Source organism: Coenobita brevimanus, chromosome 89 (assembly GCF_032717465.1).
Source record: "Coenobita brevimanus isolate Jiangsu-jjx chromosome 89, ASM3271746v2, whole genome shotgun sequence".
In the NCBI taxonomy this organism is placed as follows: Eukaryota; Metazoa; Arthropoda; class Malacostraca; order Decapoda; family Coenobitidae; genus Coenobita; species Coenobita brevimanus.
The window spans coordinates 29,160,203-29,175,057 of NC_137042.1; the positions used below are offsets into that span (position 1 = coordinate 29,160,203).

The window sequence follows — 14,855 nt, forward strand, 5'->3', positions numbered from 1 at the left end:
TCCAAACTTACTGAGATTTAACATCACTCGCTTATATCTTTCCCAAGTTGAATGAAGTTGTCAGGTAGCACCAAGAATTAAGTAAAAGGATGTCATCTGGATTCAAGAGGTTAAGAAAAAAATAAATGTAATGTAAGTACTGTAGTGGGTAATTATGGCACTCCAGTCTGATTGAGCTGGTGAAGGTTTATATCCAAGGGGTGGTTGGAGTTTATTGTTCATGTAATGCCACTCAGGGATGAGTGAGGCTGATCTATCTATCTATCTATTGCCAGACGCCTCAATCCCGTTTGGGGTGGCCACAAACAAATCGCCTCCACGTTGCCCTGTCCCCCACCATTTCACCCTTCATCTTCTCCACATGGCCAAACCACCTCATAATGCTTCCTATCACATCCACACCCCAACACTCCTTTATATCCTCATTCGTCAGCCTGTCTCTCCATGTGACTCCAGAGGCTCCTCTTAAATAACTCATTTCCACTGCTCTCACTCCTGACTTGTGTCTTCCAGCAACGTCCAAGCTTCACTTCCATACGTTAGAGTTGGTATCGCAATACTGTCATGTAGTAACTTTTTCACTTCCATGCTCACTTCCCTGTTTCTTATCACTGCTTTCAATGAACCAGCAACCTTTCTTCCCTGCTGTACCCTTTCAAGCACTTCACCCTCCAAACCTCCATCCTTACTCATCACACTACCCAGGTACTTAAACGTACTCACATTTTCCAATTTCTCACCATCCAACCTTGCTGTACATTCACTGACTTCACCTCTCTCAAAGACCATCACTTTACTCTTCCCTACATCTTAAATGTCAGGACCAATTTGCCTAGCCCCATGCTCCTACGCTCCTCATGGGGCATCGTAGGATTGGATGATTAGGTGTAGGTATACTGTATACATATTTCTCAAAACTGTACTGTATTTGAATACAGTTGGCCCTTCATATTCGCATGGGTTAGGGGACACAGACCCCCCATGAATTTGGATTTGCCACGAATGTTTGTTGCACCTTCCTGTAAATGCCTCTACAGCTGCAAATCACCCCCTGTGAGCAAGTTGGCACATACTGTACTTAAACCATATCTGGGAACTGGAAGCAGCATAAAATATCAAATAGCTTATGACTCGCCCACACATGAGTGTGGGCAAGTCATCATCTACATATGTACCCCCACTTCTTACAACTGTAACTATTAAAATTCAGTCTTGGATCCACAGAGGGGCAATCTGTTAATCTGTGAGACCTGCGGAAGTTGATATCGCAAATGTGAAGGGCTGTTTGTATGTTAAATGTAAAAAATATGTGAATTTAGGTATACATATTACATAAAATTGTCCTGTATTTGGGCGAACATCCAAGTGATGGTGTTTCTTTGTAGAGGAAATAGCAGTTCTGCTATTGATTATCATTTACTGTGCATCGGCTAAACAACCCATGTTTTAGCCCCAGGTGCAACCCGTGTTGTAGACCCAGGTGCAACCCATGTTGGTGTAGTTGTAGACCCAGGCGAAACCCATGTTTTGAATCCAGGCACATCCCATGTCTTGGTGGCCCCAAGCTCATATGGATGTAAACCAGGTGAAAAGCAAACTGAAATATCCATTTTCCCACAGTTAACCATCCTTTGGGGGGCCTGGGAGTTTAGGGATACTGTACTTGTATAACGTTGTATTGGTGCAGGTGTGCAAAGACATACCATACGTTTTCAGTACCCAAGCAACGCAGTTCAGAGGCAGTACACATGCTAAGTCATCTTGATCTCAGTACTTGAATTTACTGTAAGAATCTGAACTGTGGAGGTCCAGAGCATGACTTAACAGTTCCAGCACCATTGACGATCAGCTGTCTCAGTGAAACTGATACAGCTCTTTGCACAATGGAAGAGAAGGGTAAGAGGTTTACCAGCAGACTCTGGCCTATGCCATTGCCTTCCTAGATAACCTCATACATTGATGTATAATAATTTTGTCTTTAATCATTCTTAGTTTTAGAAGTATATGGGTTGAGGTACTTAATTTTAGCAATATATGGGTTGAGTAATTGCCTTTAAAATAACTGGACATTAACATTTTTTTTTTTTTTAGGTGGAATATGTGGCCCAGGATGAGATATTCTACAAGCCATCAGACAAGGTATGTGTGGTTTTTTGAGCAGTTATGCAGAGTGCTTGGGTATTACCCTATGCACATGCTGAATTTCATTTTGGTTTTGAAATAGTATGCACATTCTGGACACTGAAATTCCTTGCTATGATGATAATGGAGATGGGTTCGCAATTTGTTTTGCTGAAGCTAATGCTGAATGTCTCCTGCCTGTCTGAATTTACTTGGAAAAATATAGTGGCCAAATAGTTTATGTAACGATGGCCTGGATTTTGTACGCAGTCTGATTACTTTGCCCACTTTCTCATAAAAATAAAAGTAGCTTCAGTGTGCCCTCCTTCTCATAAAAATATAAGAAGCTTCAAATCTTAGTACACTGCATGCTGGTCACCCATTTAAGCCGTGATAGGTTTACTGCCGTTTTCTCAGTCGCCTCGGACTGCACACCCGAGGTCGTCTGCTAGCTCCCGAGAACGATTTGGTTTTCTCAGTGGCGTTTCCGAGGCCTGTGACACGGCCATTATTGGAACAGTTGGGCGGAAGCACCCAACTGTTAATCGGCAGGGTACACCGCCCGAGCTGGGCAGGCTGCTCTAAAATTTATGTTTATTTTTAAAAATAATATATGAAAATATGTGTGTTATGTACTGGGTAACGTTAGTACATATTATTTTGATGTTTTGGTGCAGAGTATTGTTAAAAATTTGTACACTCTCAAATGTTTCGAGTATGGTGCAGCCACAATAATACTAGCTATCGCCAACAAACCAGCTCCATCGTCTGCCTTGGCTGCAAGTCACCACTGCAGGTGGTTGGCAAAAGTAATATGTACCTATTGTACATTCAGATATATGCTTAAAACAATACCAAATCATGTTTCCTGGCTTAATTAAGATGCCTTAAACCATTGGTAATGTGGGTTAATGTTCCGTGAGTGAGTGACTTTGGCTCCTCTTGCTGACCAATCATTCAAAACACACTATGATTTTGGCCATGCAAAAAACTACTCAAAATATAATATACCTATATTTATGCAAAATTAAATATGACTGGTCACTATTTGGTAGTAAAGTACTGCTAACTACCACAGGTGGGCCTGGTCAGTACTGCCAGCTCAGTGCTGGTCGCTCAGGCGCCAGGTTCCGAGGCTCGGGTGCTCGCACGTGAGAAATTCATTGACTGAGAAAACCAATCTCAGTTATCGGGTGCTGGCGTCCGAGGCTCAGGAGCGGGTGCCCGATTCGGGTGCTTAGGCGACTGAGAAAACGGCTGTTAGTTAATACTGTACATTAATGTAAGAGTTTGAGTGATTGTGAAATGATGGGGACGAATTAAGCAAGCTTCTGAGGAAAACTGAAAAATATGGCATAGTTGTTCAAAGGTTGTGCACAAGAAAGAATGTAAAGTGATCCGAGTTTGAGAGTGGGAGTAGGCATCTCAGGTTAAGATTCATTCATCATCATCTGGACCTCTCCCACCCTAGGGCAGGGTGAGAAGTAGTAACGTCTAGACAGACCAAGTTTGCCCAATCCAATGGGCCATTTTTCCATTCACTACATCCAAGTCTCTGGAATCTTGGCTATATCTGGTACACCAGAAACATTCACCACATTCTGTAGCTTCACAAATGTATCCGATAATCAGTCCAGACGCAGTCCTGGTAAAATGGGGTGTCAAATCACTGATCATGTACTTCTCACAAAATTAATTCAGCTAGCTCGATCTCTTGTCAGTCCCCTAGCCTCATCGACGTCCATATCTCTTCCTCACACACATCCACCATATCCCTCCACCTTCTTGGCCTACCTCACTTCCTCAGTCCCTCAGATTTGCTGAGATATACCTTTTTCACCACTCTATTGTTATCCATTCTCTCCGCATAGCCATATCATCTCAGTACACTCTTCAATTCTGGTGTCCACAGACATCCTCACTCCACATCTTTCACAAATCACATTGTTTCGTATCGTATCCACTCTCTGTACTCCACATACATTCCACAGCAGTCCCATCTCCACAGCTCACTCTTGACTTTTCATTTTTCTGCCACACCATAATCTCACATCCATATGTTATGGTTGGGACCAACACTCCTTCATGTAAGCCTCATGCAGCCGCAACACTTAAGCCTCTGTTTATCAAGACCTTCATAGCACCAGCTACTTTCCCTCCTTGTGTCACTCTACTTTCCACTTCTTTTGCACATTTTCCTCTCTTTTCTATCACTGTTTTTAGGTATTTGAACTCTAACCAATTAGAGGCTTCACTAAACCCTGTTTCAGAGATCTGCCACCAGGTGGTCTAGAATCACCCAGCCTCGATTAAATATTTTTGCGGGGTTTTAAAGACCTGTGAAATTGTATGTAACACTAAGTTTATAATTGTATTGCTATTTATAGGAATCTTTTTTCCTATTCAATCAAGTATATATATATATATACAGTATATATTGGGAGTTTACTAAAAAGCATGAAAGCTTATTATGTATTTTTGCATTCAGCACATTTTTACTAAGTGTCATGAATCTCAGTTGTTGGAAAAATATATCATACAGTTTCCAAAGATCGTAATCTTTCATCTGGCAAATCCTGACATGATTCTATCCATTGTACACTTAATAATAGTAAGAACTGCACAGCCGAAATCTTACGGTGCCGAGATCAGCCGACCTGAATTTTTAAAGGCATGATATTCCTCTTGCTTTGAGAAAATGCCTCAGTTCTGTTAGTCTATTTTTCCTCATATATTTTACCTGTGCAGTGGACAGTGATACTATATTTTCCGGAATCATTGGTTAATTTCAAAAGGCGTGGGAGTTAGTTGTGGTGCGTACACACCAACAGCACCGCCCTGGGCCCCTGGCGGCGGCTGCACAAACCATGCCACGCTATCCATAAGAAAGCGCCTCCATATGAGTTCAGTGGGTTCATACGATCTTCGGTTGTTTAAGTACCATAATTCTTTCATTTCTTGTGTAAGATACAATTTCTTTATACTCAATTACAATTTTTCCTTACTGATGTACATTCACCACCTAAAAAAATGGCTGATCACTACTCAGGCAGCATAATAATCGCCTGTAGTCTGTCCCTAAACTGAGATGAACGCAACCTTCCATTTCTACTATACTGTATTTTGATAAAGAAGCCATTTTTTCTCCAGTATTATATGTAGATAAATAAAAAAATATCCTAGTATCAGTAAAGTAACAAAAATTGTATTACAGAGGGTAATTCAAGTTGACCCCACTTCTGCATTTTACATTAAGTTATCTGGTGAGCGGTGGCATCTTTTTCCAGTTTGTGGGGGCTCCTATTTGGAAGGAATTTGAGTAAAGTGGAAGAAATGTAAACAAATATTCTGGGAAAGAGGTAGAAAGTTAGACAGGGTGTTAAAGAAGTTAGTCGGGGCATGAAAGATAAAAATGGCAAATTACTAGTGGAGAAGGAGAAAAAGTGAGCAGATGGTGAGAACACTTTAAGGAATTGGTGAACATGGAAATTGAAAGTAGTGCGAGTATAAGTGGCTGGGGAATGGCTGGGAGAAGGAGAGAGGAGGAAATCGTAGGATAGAAGATGTGGAAGCAATGAAGAAAGTCAAAATAGGGAAAGTCCCAGGAATTGATGGAGTGTGTGGTGAAATGCTAAAACATGGGAAAGAGATAGTAGTAGAATGAGTATGGAAGATGTGCAGATTGCCGTGGGAGGAAGGAAGAGTCCCAGAGGATTAGAAGTCAGGTATGATTATTCCCCTGTACAAAGGAAAAGGGGAAAATGAAGTTTTTGGTAATCATAGGGACATTTGTCTTCTTAGTGTAATAGGAAAAGTATATGGTAGGATACTTACTGAGAGTTAGGGAAGTAACAGGAATTAGTCGGAGAAGAACAGGGAGGTTTTAGGATGGGAAGAGGTTGTGTAATCAGATATTCATTCTTAGGTCTTTAGTGGAAAAGTTTCTTGAGAAGGGAAAGAAGTTGTATGTGGCCTTCATGGATTTGGAGAAAGCACAAGACAGGGTGGATAGACAAAGATTGTGGAAATTATTGTATTAAGAATATTGGAGTAAATTGGAAGTTGCTGAATGCCGTGAAGAGTATGCATGAGGGCGCTAAGGCTGCAGTGCGTGTGGACAGTGAACAGAGTGAATTTTTCTGTTTGAAGGTTTTATTGAAACAGGGATGATAATGTCTCCATGGTTGTTCATTCTGTATATGGATGGGGTTATGAAAGAGATAAAATGTAGGGCAGTGGGTGTTGGAGTGGTTCTAATGAGAGAGGGCATTGTGTGGAAACTCCCTGTACTGTTATTTGGAGGTGATTACTGTGTTGTCAAATGATTTTGAAGGGGAGCTGCAAGGCTTGGTGGATGAATTTGGGAGATTGTGTAAGAAATGAAGTCTAAAGGTGAAAGTAGGGAAGATTAAAGTTATGGTCTTGGAGAGAAGTCACTGAATGTACACAGAGGTTGAATGAGGAAATGGAAAATAGAGAGTGCGTACAAGTACTTGGGTAGTGTGATGAGTAAAGATGGAAGTTTAGAGGGTGAAGTGCTTGAAAGGATACAACAAGGAAGAAAGGTTGCTGGTGCTTTGAAAGCAGTGATAAGAAACAGGGAAGTGCACATGGAAGTGAAAAAGTTACTGATGACAGTATTGTGATATCAACTCTTATGTATGGAAGTGAAGCATAGACCTTGTTGGAGGGACAGAAGTCAAGAGTGAGAGCAGTGGAAAGGAGTTATATAAGAGGAGCATGTGGAGTCACATGGAGAGACAGACTGGCAAATGAGGAAGTGAAGGAGCATTGTGGTGTGGATGTGACAGGAAGCATTAGGAGAAACATTGAGTTGGTTTGGCCATGTGGAGAGGATGGAGAGCAAAAGACTGATGAGGAGAGTGTATGTGAGTGAGGTGGAGGGAGGGGGAGGCCAGGGATGAGATGGAGTGGAGAGGTATATGAGAGAGGGAGGTGTGAGCTGGGGAGAGCAAAAGACATGAGGAGAGTGTATGTGAGTGAGGTGGAGGGGTGGGAGAGGGAGGGGGAGGCCAGGGATGGAGTGGAGAGGTATATGAGGGAGGGAGGTGTGAGCTGGGAGCAGGGCATTGAAATGGTGAGGGACAGGGCAGCATGGAGGCTGTTTGTTTGTGGTCCATCTTTATGGGATCAAGGTGTCTGGCAATAGATAGATAGATACCCATGGCAGTTTGCACCCCATTTTAGATTGGTTACTGTGAAAACGGTTTATTCATGGGAAGGCTTTGTGGTGTTTCTGAGAAAATCAAAAGCTTGACTGGTGAGTGCATGTAACTGGACAGTGTTGGTAATTCGGCTGTAGTGTTTGGCCTTCTTAAATCTTGATGGTGCATACCCCATTTAGTATTGTGAAATGGTGAAAGATCATACTGTAAATTTTGTAATGATCAAGATTGCATTTTAATGTCAGTTTAACCTGGTGATTGGATTTTGTTTCAGGAATGGTAATGCTGTGCGTTCATCGAGGATATGTAGGTGAGGAATTAATAGTACTGCATTCAGTCAAGCCCATATTCAAAGTGAAACCTCTCCTATTAGTAATGTCATGACTCTATTAAATCTACCCCATTAGTCTTTTTCATGTGTGTTAAACCTTCCACATTAGTTTTGCCATAACACACTAACCTTTCTCGTTAGTCTTGTTGTAACATCGTTAACCCGTGGATTGCGAACCACAGCTCAGGCTGGATAGCGTCGTGTTGCGAGCCGCAGCTCAGGCTGTGCATGCCGTGCATCACCATTAACTTCTTTACCCCTATGCAAATCTGCATATGGTGCTACACAAACACAGAGTAAGAGAGATTTTTTTTCTTTTCACCAGATGATGCCTTGGATGTTTAGCTTCAAGTTTATAGTAAACAAATTGTTATTATTTATTTTTATTTCTTTCTTTCATTTTTCACTACTTCCCTACATGAACTTACACATGACCCTACGCAAAGACACAGAGAGAGAGATTATTTTTTTTTACGAGATGAACAAAAAAAAAAAAAAAAGCTTTTAAATTTTTGCACACCACATGGATAAAAAAAGGTAATTGTGCAGTCCACGGGTTAAACAGTCTCCATTAGTCTTGTTATAACACTGTATAAACCAACTCCATTAGTCTTGTAACACGTAAGATCCATAAATACTGGTAAGTTGCATTTGATGTCAGATGCATTCTCCATTGTCATGCAGGAATGCATCATCGTATTTTGTCCAAGCATCCCCAACCACTTCCAAATTCATCATGTTTATAACTGACCAGATGGTGTGACGACATACCGTATCGGCGGTCATTTACCAAATTGGCACCTTTAAGAGGAAAATATTTTTATCACTGTGTAGGTTCATACATACCAAGTTATCTGAAATCCAGTCAAAAAATATCTTAATTAAACAGTTGGTAAAAAATCTGGATTGAGAGTGAAAATGTGCTGGAGTTAGTGGGTATTTCATTTTTGGAGCAACTTCTGTTTTGCATAAATATTGATTTACAGTGCAAATAAATGTATTGGCATGTTAAATCAATATTTATGCAAAGTAGAAGTATGTCAAGGTGAGTTGTTGAGCTAAAGGTAAAACACTTCTGCTGCCTTTAGCAAGTTTTTGCTCTGAATCCTGATTTTTCTGTTAATAGTTAAACACAATTTTGATTGGATTTCAGATCATTAGTTGTGTATGAACCTGTGTTAATTATAATATTTTCTAATTAAAAGTGTCAATTTGGTGCAGATTTGGTAAATGACTGCCGATTTAGTATTTTGTCACACCCCTAACAAGATGTTATATTTTTGTTATTTTCTCTTAAGTATTGTCTGTGAAGTAATTTTTATGTAGTTATGGTTTTGGAATAATCCAACGTATGGAGATGCAGTAATTATCCAACATGAGATACAGTTTTTAGATGTGGGAGTAACAGGTTGACTCAGGAATCGTTTTGTCCGTATTTTCTTCTGCCTTTGACCTCCAGTTGTTTTAGTGCAGTGTGTCCAGACTTCTCCATTTTTTGTCTTTTTCTTTTTTTCATTTTTTTTTTTTTTTTAAGTTTGTTTCCTTCATGCTTTAAAAAAAAAAAAAAAATGAAGCAGCAACTCTGCTCTTCTCAGATTTTTGGACATCAGGTGCTTCATTCCCATTGTAGTGAAGCCACACCACTGCAAAACCGCACTATCCTCCCATACTTCTGTGTGTAATATCAGCTTCCCACATTAAACCAAGGGCATTAACTGAATAACCCAGAAGCTTCTGCAGCTACTACTGTTATACTGGTTTCACTACAGAGTCATTGTGTTGTCCAAAGTAATTGAAAAAATGCCTGTTAAATTCTGTTGCCCAGTTTACAGTTCATGATGAGTTGTGAAATATTGGAACACAGTGATTGCATCTGTATATCCTGAATCATTTATTGAAAATAGGACTTAATTATTTCAGGTAGGTTTGCCAGAGGTAGTTCTCCAGTATTACAGATATACAGTATACTTAATGCAGTGTGTCCAGTCATCTCAAAATGAATGGATATTGACTGTGGCTCTCTCTTGTCATTTTTTTGAGAGCAGTTTGCGGGCCTCTGGCTCCTTCCTGGTATTTAAGAAACTAGGTGATACAACCCCAGCCAGTGAAAGAATTAAGGGTTCAGACTATCATACTCCATTTGAGTGTGTCACATGATTGAAAACTAGCCATTTCTGAGATTGAATCCACAAGTGCAACGCATGGCAGTCACATGGACTGAGGCTTTCTAAAAACCTTAAGGTACCACATGGTCACCTTGTTTTTGTGTCACGTGTGATCATGCTTGTGCAAGTTTGAATCCATAGGAAATGGGTTTTCAGATCATGTACCAGTATTATGTGGGTGCAACAAAATACCGAGTTGGTGGTCATTTACTGAATCTGCACTTTTAATTGGAAAATATAATTTTCAATACCATTTAGGATCATACACGCCTAGGCTAATTAAATTAAACCTGGTCAGAATTATCTGTTTAATTTAACTTAATAAAAAATCAGAATTCAGAGTGAAAACCAGCTAAAGTTAGTGGAAGTATTTCACCATTAGTTTGACAGCGCACCTTAGCAAACTTGTAGTTTGTGTAAATATGGATTTAATGTGCAAATACATATATTTGCACTGTAATCAATATTTATGCTGATTAAGTGTCAAGGTATGTTGGAGATCTGCAAGGGAAATATCCGCTAACTTTAGTGCATTTTCGCTTTGAGTCTTGATTTCTTATTAATAAAGTTAACTCCTTTGTGGCCAAGTGTCCGTAATTTGTCAAAACCTGCTGGCTGACCCTAGGGCCGATTTTTGAAGTTTAGATTTTTTATTTACTGTATTTATTTTTTATTGCCATATTGAGGAGTGTCAGATACACCTAGCTATGCAAGTTTGAGCTTCCTAGACCCATCTTGTGCTGCGTAATGAAGGGCAGAAAGTGTGCAAATTTACACAGATGATAGCTGTCACGCCTAGGTATTGCTGCGATGTTTAGCTTTTATATATAGGCTGTGTATATATATATATATATATATATATATATATATATATATATATATACACACACACACACACACACACACACAGTATATATATATTTCTCATGGAAAAACAATGTCAATTGTGGTGAAATAGTGTAATGACAAGATATGTGTATTTTGAAGTTTACTGGTACAAAACATGTTCCAGTAAAAAAAAAAAAAATAGCATTTTTCAGTGTTTATTATGTTTATGGTAGTATTGAGTTACTTTTGTACTCTGGGTGGTGGAGTTTGTGAGAAAAGGGAGGCAAGAGATTGTTTTTAGACCTAAAAGAGATAAAGGTCATCCCTTGAGTGTGCAGGCTGAACAGTGAAGGTTGAAATGCGAGACGACCTGCGATTCGCAGCTTGCTCAAGATGATTAGGGAGGAAAGGAAGTGAGGCCTTTCCACCTACCAACACATCATGTGTTGGTGTAATGTTCTTGCAAGGTAAAAAGTAAGTAAAATGATCCAAACCAGTTCAACAGACATGAGCAAATAGGTAAAGATATCCCCCCAAAAGTGTTTTTTCTCGTATTTTCACGTCTTTTGTTAATGCCAGTATTTATTTATAATCGTAAACGGGGTGGTTGTGTGTCTTTCGCATGCTAGGAGAAAGATGATATTTTGTCTGGGTCGAGATAATGGGTGTAACCGTGTGTTTAGGCATGGCCTCGAGCAAAAAAATCGTAGGTCCACTCGTCATGGCAGCAAGGCTTGAACTGAGAGGTCAGGTGAGGGGAGGACAGTCTCAAGATGTCCCAGATGTTCGTTCTTTTCCCAAAAGTTTTCACAGTTTTTTATAAGTCAGTGTTGAATGATCCAAACCAGTACAACAAACCTAAGCAAATGGGTAAAGATACTAAAACAAAAATGTATTTTTTGTTTATGCCCGTACAGTATTTATTTATAATCGCAAACAGGGTGGTGTGTGTGTGTTTCTCATCTGGGTTGAGATGATGGGTGTAGCTTTGCATGTTTAGGCATGGCCACGAGCAAAAAAATCGAAAATCCACTCATCACAAGTCATACTGCATTGATGGCGACAGCCATGGAGGGTTTAAGCACAATTTTTTTAAATTGATTTTAGATAATTAGGTGTGTATGAACCTATGTGGTGAAAAAACTATAATACACTAATCTCTTAATTATTCGACGTAAGAGCAAAGGCATGTCTGAGTAATGTCTCTATTTGATTAATGGACTTCTTCCCTGGTCCTCATTCTTACATAACCTAACTTTATGTAAAAAAAAAAAACGGCTACACTAGAAAAATGCAATGGGCAGACAAAATATAATGGTAAAATGGAATTAAGTCATGGTAAAATAGAGTAAAATCATGGTACAGTACAGTAAGCTAGAATAAAATCAGCAACACCCAGGATTTGACTATTCAGCATCAATCTTATCCAGGATCTCCTGCTTCAGCACTACTGTCTTCCTTTTCCCGTGTGGTGGGTCCATCATCACATACCCTAGGAAGACTTACAAGGCATAGCAAGGCCTGAAGCAGGTTGGGAACAACCACAAAGACCAGCACATGCACCACCATATCAACTGTGAGAGGAACTGTCAACTACACTGTTGTCGGGCGGGAAAAGGGAATGGCCAAGAGTGTCTTTAGCGGACGCTGGGTGAACTACCCAGCCAGACAGGGTGGTGCCACCGGGCTGTTCCCACCTGGCCTGGCTTGAAAATGATCGTGCAGCAATAATTTCCACCTGATTGCTTTCATTTTGTCCAGATATTAAGAAAATATTTACAAATACAGTAATGGTTTCAAACGGCCAGATCACAGCATCTGGGTAATGATTGTCAAGGTATTTGAGAGATTACTGTATTTTCCTATCATAAGTGCTGATTCAATAAATGACCGCTGTTTCGGTATTTTTTCACTGGTAGTACATTGCTACTTTGGGCATTGACTGGTAAGATGCCTTTGAACATTATGGTTTTGGTAGCCTACCCTTAGGCCCCATTTTAGGGGTTGATATTGGGGTACTTGATGTGAATTGCTAATTTTCAGCTTGATAATCAGTATTCATTGGCTGAACAACCCATGTGGGAGCTCAGTCCACATTTTACATTAGACACCCTACCCAGATTTTCCACAAATATCAGTTTAGGAAGGTCTGGAGCGTGTGTACCTAAACCATTGACGATCAGCTGTCTCTGGCAAATTGATGCAGCTCTTTGCACAATGGAAGAGAAAGGGTAAGAGGTTGACCAGCAGGCTCTGGTTATGCCATTGCCTTCCTAGATAACCTCGTACAAGTACAGTATGCCCAGTAATAGCCTTGTTTTCTATTTATAGGATGAGTACAGTACAGTAGGCACTCACATAACGTGTGATCCTATAGCGCAAAACTCACATAATATAGGGGACAAAATTTTATGTCTGAATTTAGTCACAGTGTGGAAATGATAGACATAATGCAGGCAGAGGAAGCTACCCATTTTTTTTTTAAACACCTTGCTCTGTGGCGACAATAGACATAACTCGGCCAGAGGCTCCATTTTATGGTTCAGACAGTCATAATGCGGTGGGAACAGACACATGTGGCCAGTGATAGTCATAGTGCGGGTTCCATTGCTCTCATGTGTCTACATGTGGTGTCGTCACATTCCACTGAGCATTCCTGCCTCAGTTGAGCCTACCCTCTTCCCTCTCTCTGGCTGCACACGTAATCTGAGTGATATTTAGCCCCCCCTTTCCATGGAATGTCACTGTCCTGGGGGGGGGAACCTGAAAATTGCTCCAAAAGGTGAATTTGGGGCTGGCTTAGGTACCATGAAACCCTTAAACATGTAAACATATGGCCTTACAATGCAAAAATCTCATAAAGCAGGAGCTTCAGGGTACAATATTCCTGGGTTACGTGAGTGCTCACTGTAATTGCCTTTAAAGAACTTAAGGCTGGACATTAAATTTTTATTATTGTCAGGTGGAAGATATGATCCAAGATGTGGCATTCTACAAGCTCAGCAGAATAAGGTATGATTGTTTTTAAGATACATAACCATAACTAGCAATGGAAGGGACTTTTGTTGCTGTGGCCCCAAGCTCTTAGATACAGTTGGCTGTAAAAGAAGCTGGGCAGTCGCTCCAAGGCTACCCACGTGGAGAGAGGAGGGGGGAGGGGAGTGGGCTGAGTGTGTGGGGGAGGAAAAGGGGCCAGTCTAATCACTCTTTGCCAATCTCTCTCTCTCTCTCTCTCTCTCTCTCTCTCTCTCTCTCTCTCTCTCTCTCTCTCTCTCTCTTTCTATCAAATAGGTGAGAGGAAGGGAGGATGGCAGGGATTATAGGTTAAGCGAGGTTAATATTCAGGTAAATGCAGTACTGACCTTTACACTGTTTGTCATATTTATAGGTAGCCTTGGAGTGACTGCCCGGCTTCTTTTGGAGCCAGCTGTACATACTTTACTTGTAGACCATGTGGACTGCAGGCTGGAGGTGTTTGTCAGGGGTGTTTGTAAAATGCTGTAGTTGAAGCATGTTTGTCCCACTGAGTGAAGATGTCCCTCCCTAGCCCCCAAGCAGTGCATGTAGGAGCAATACAGGGGCTTACAATCCACCTTTAATCCATCACTGTAACCAAATTTGATGTAACAGATGGGGGAGATTCTGAGGATGACTTAACAGTTCCACCTAAACCATTGACGATCAGCTGTCTCAGGGAAATTGATGCAGCTCTTTGCACAATGGAAGACAAGGGTAAGAGGTTGACCAGCAGACAGTGACCCATGTCATTGCCTTCCTAGATAACCTCATACAATTATTCTTAATAATTGGTCATCAGTGTTAATTGCATTCAAAGAGCTATCTATCTATTGCCAGACGCCTCAATCCCATTTGGGGTGGCCACAAACAAAGCACCTCCAAGTCACCCTGTCCCCTGCCATTTCTCTGCCCTGCTCCCAACTCACACCCCTCTCTCTCATATATCTCTCCACCCCATCCCTCCATCTCATCCTCGGCCTCCCCCTCCCTCTTCCCCCCTCCACCTCACTCACATACACTCTCTTCATCAGTCTTTCACCCTCCATCCTCTCCACATGGCCATACCACCTCAGTGTGTTCCTTTATATCCTCATTCGTCAGCCTGTCTCTCCATGTGACTCCACAGGCTCCTCTTAAATAACTCATTTCCTCTGCTCTCACTCTTGACTTGTGCCCTTCCAACAACGTCCAAGCTTCACTTCCATA

The 14,855-nt window shown here is 40.9% G+C and overlaps 1 protein-coding gene across 1 annotated transcript in view; it reads left to right on the plus strand.

The window, feature by feature from the left end:
• The window catches only part of LOC145411316 (uncharacterized), a 37,878-nt gene that overhangs the window by 207 nt on the left and 22,816 nt on the right, over nt 1–14,855 (plus strand). The window contains exons 2-4 of the mRNA XM_080281340.1: nt 2,092–2,139; nt 7,582–7,617; nt 13,594–13,643. Coding sequence (XP_080137466.1) covers nt 7,584–7,617; nt 13,594–13,643 — 84 coding nt within the window. The 5' untranslated portion in view covers nt 2,092–2,139; nt 7,582–7,583. The remainder of the gene's footprint in view (nt 1–2,091; nt 2,140–7,581; nt 7,618–13,593; nt 13,644–14,855) is intronic.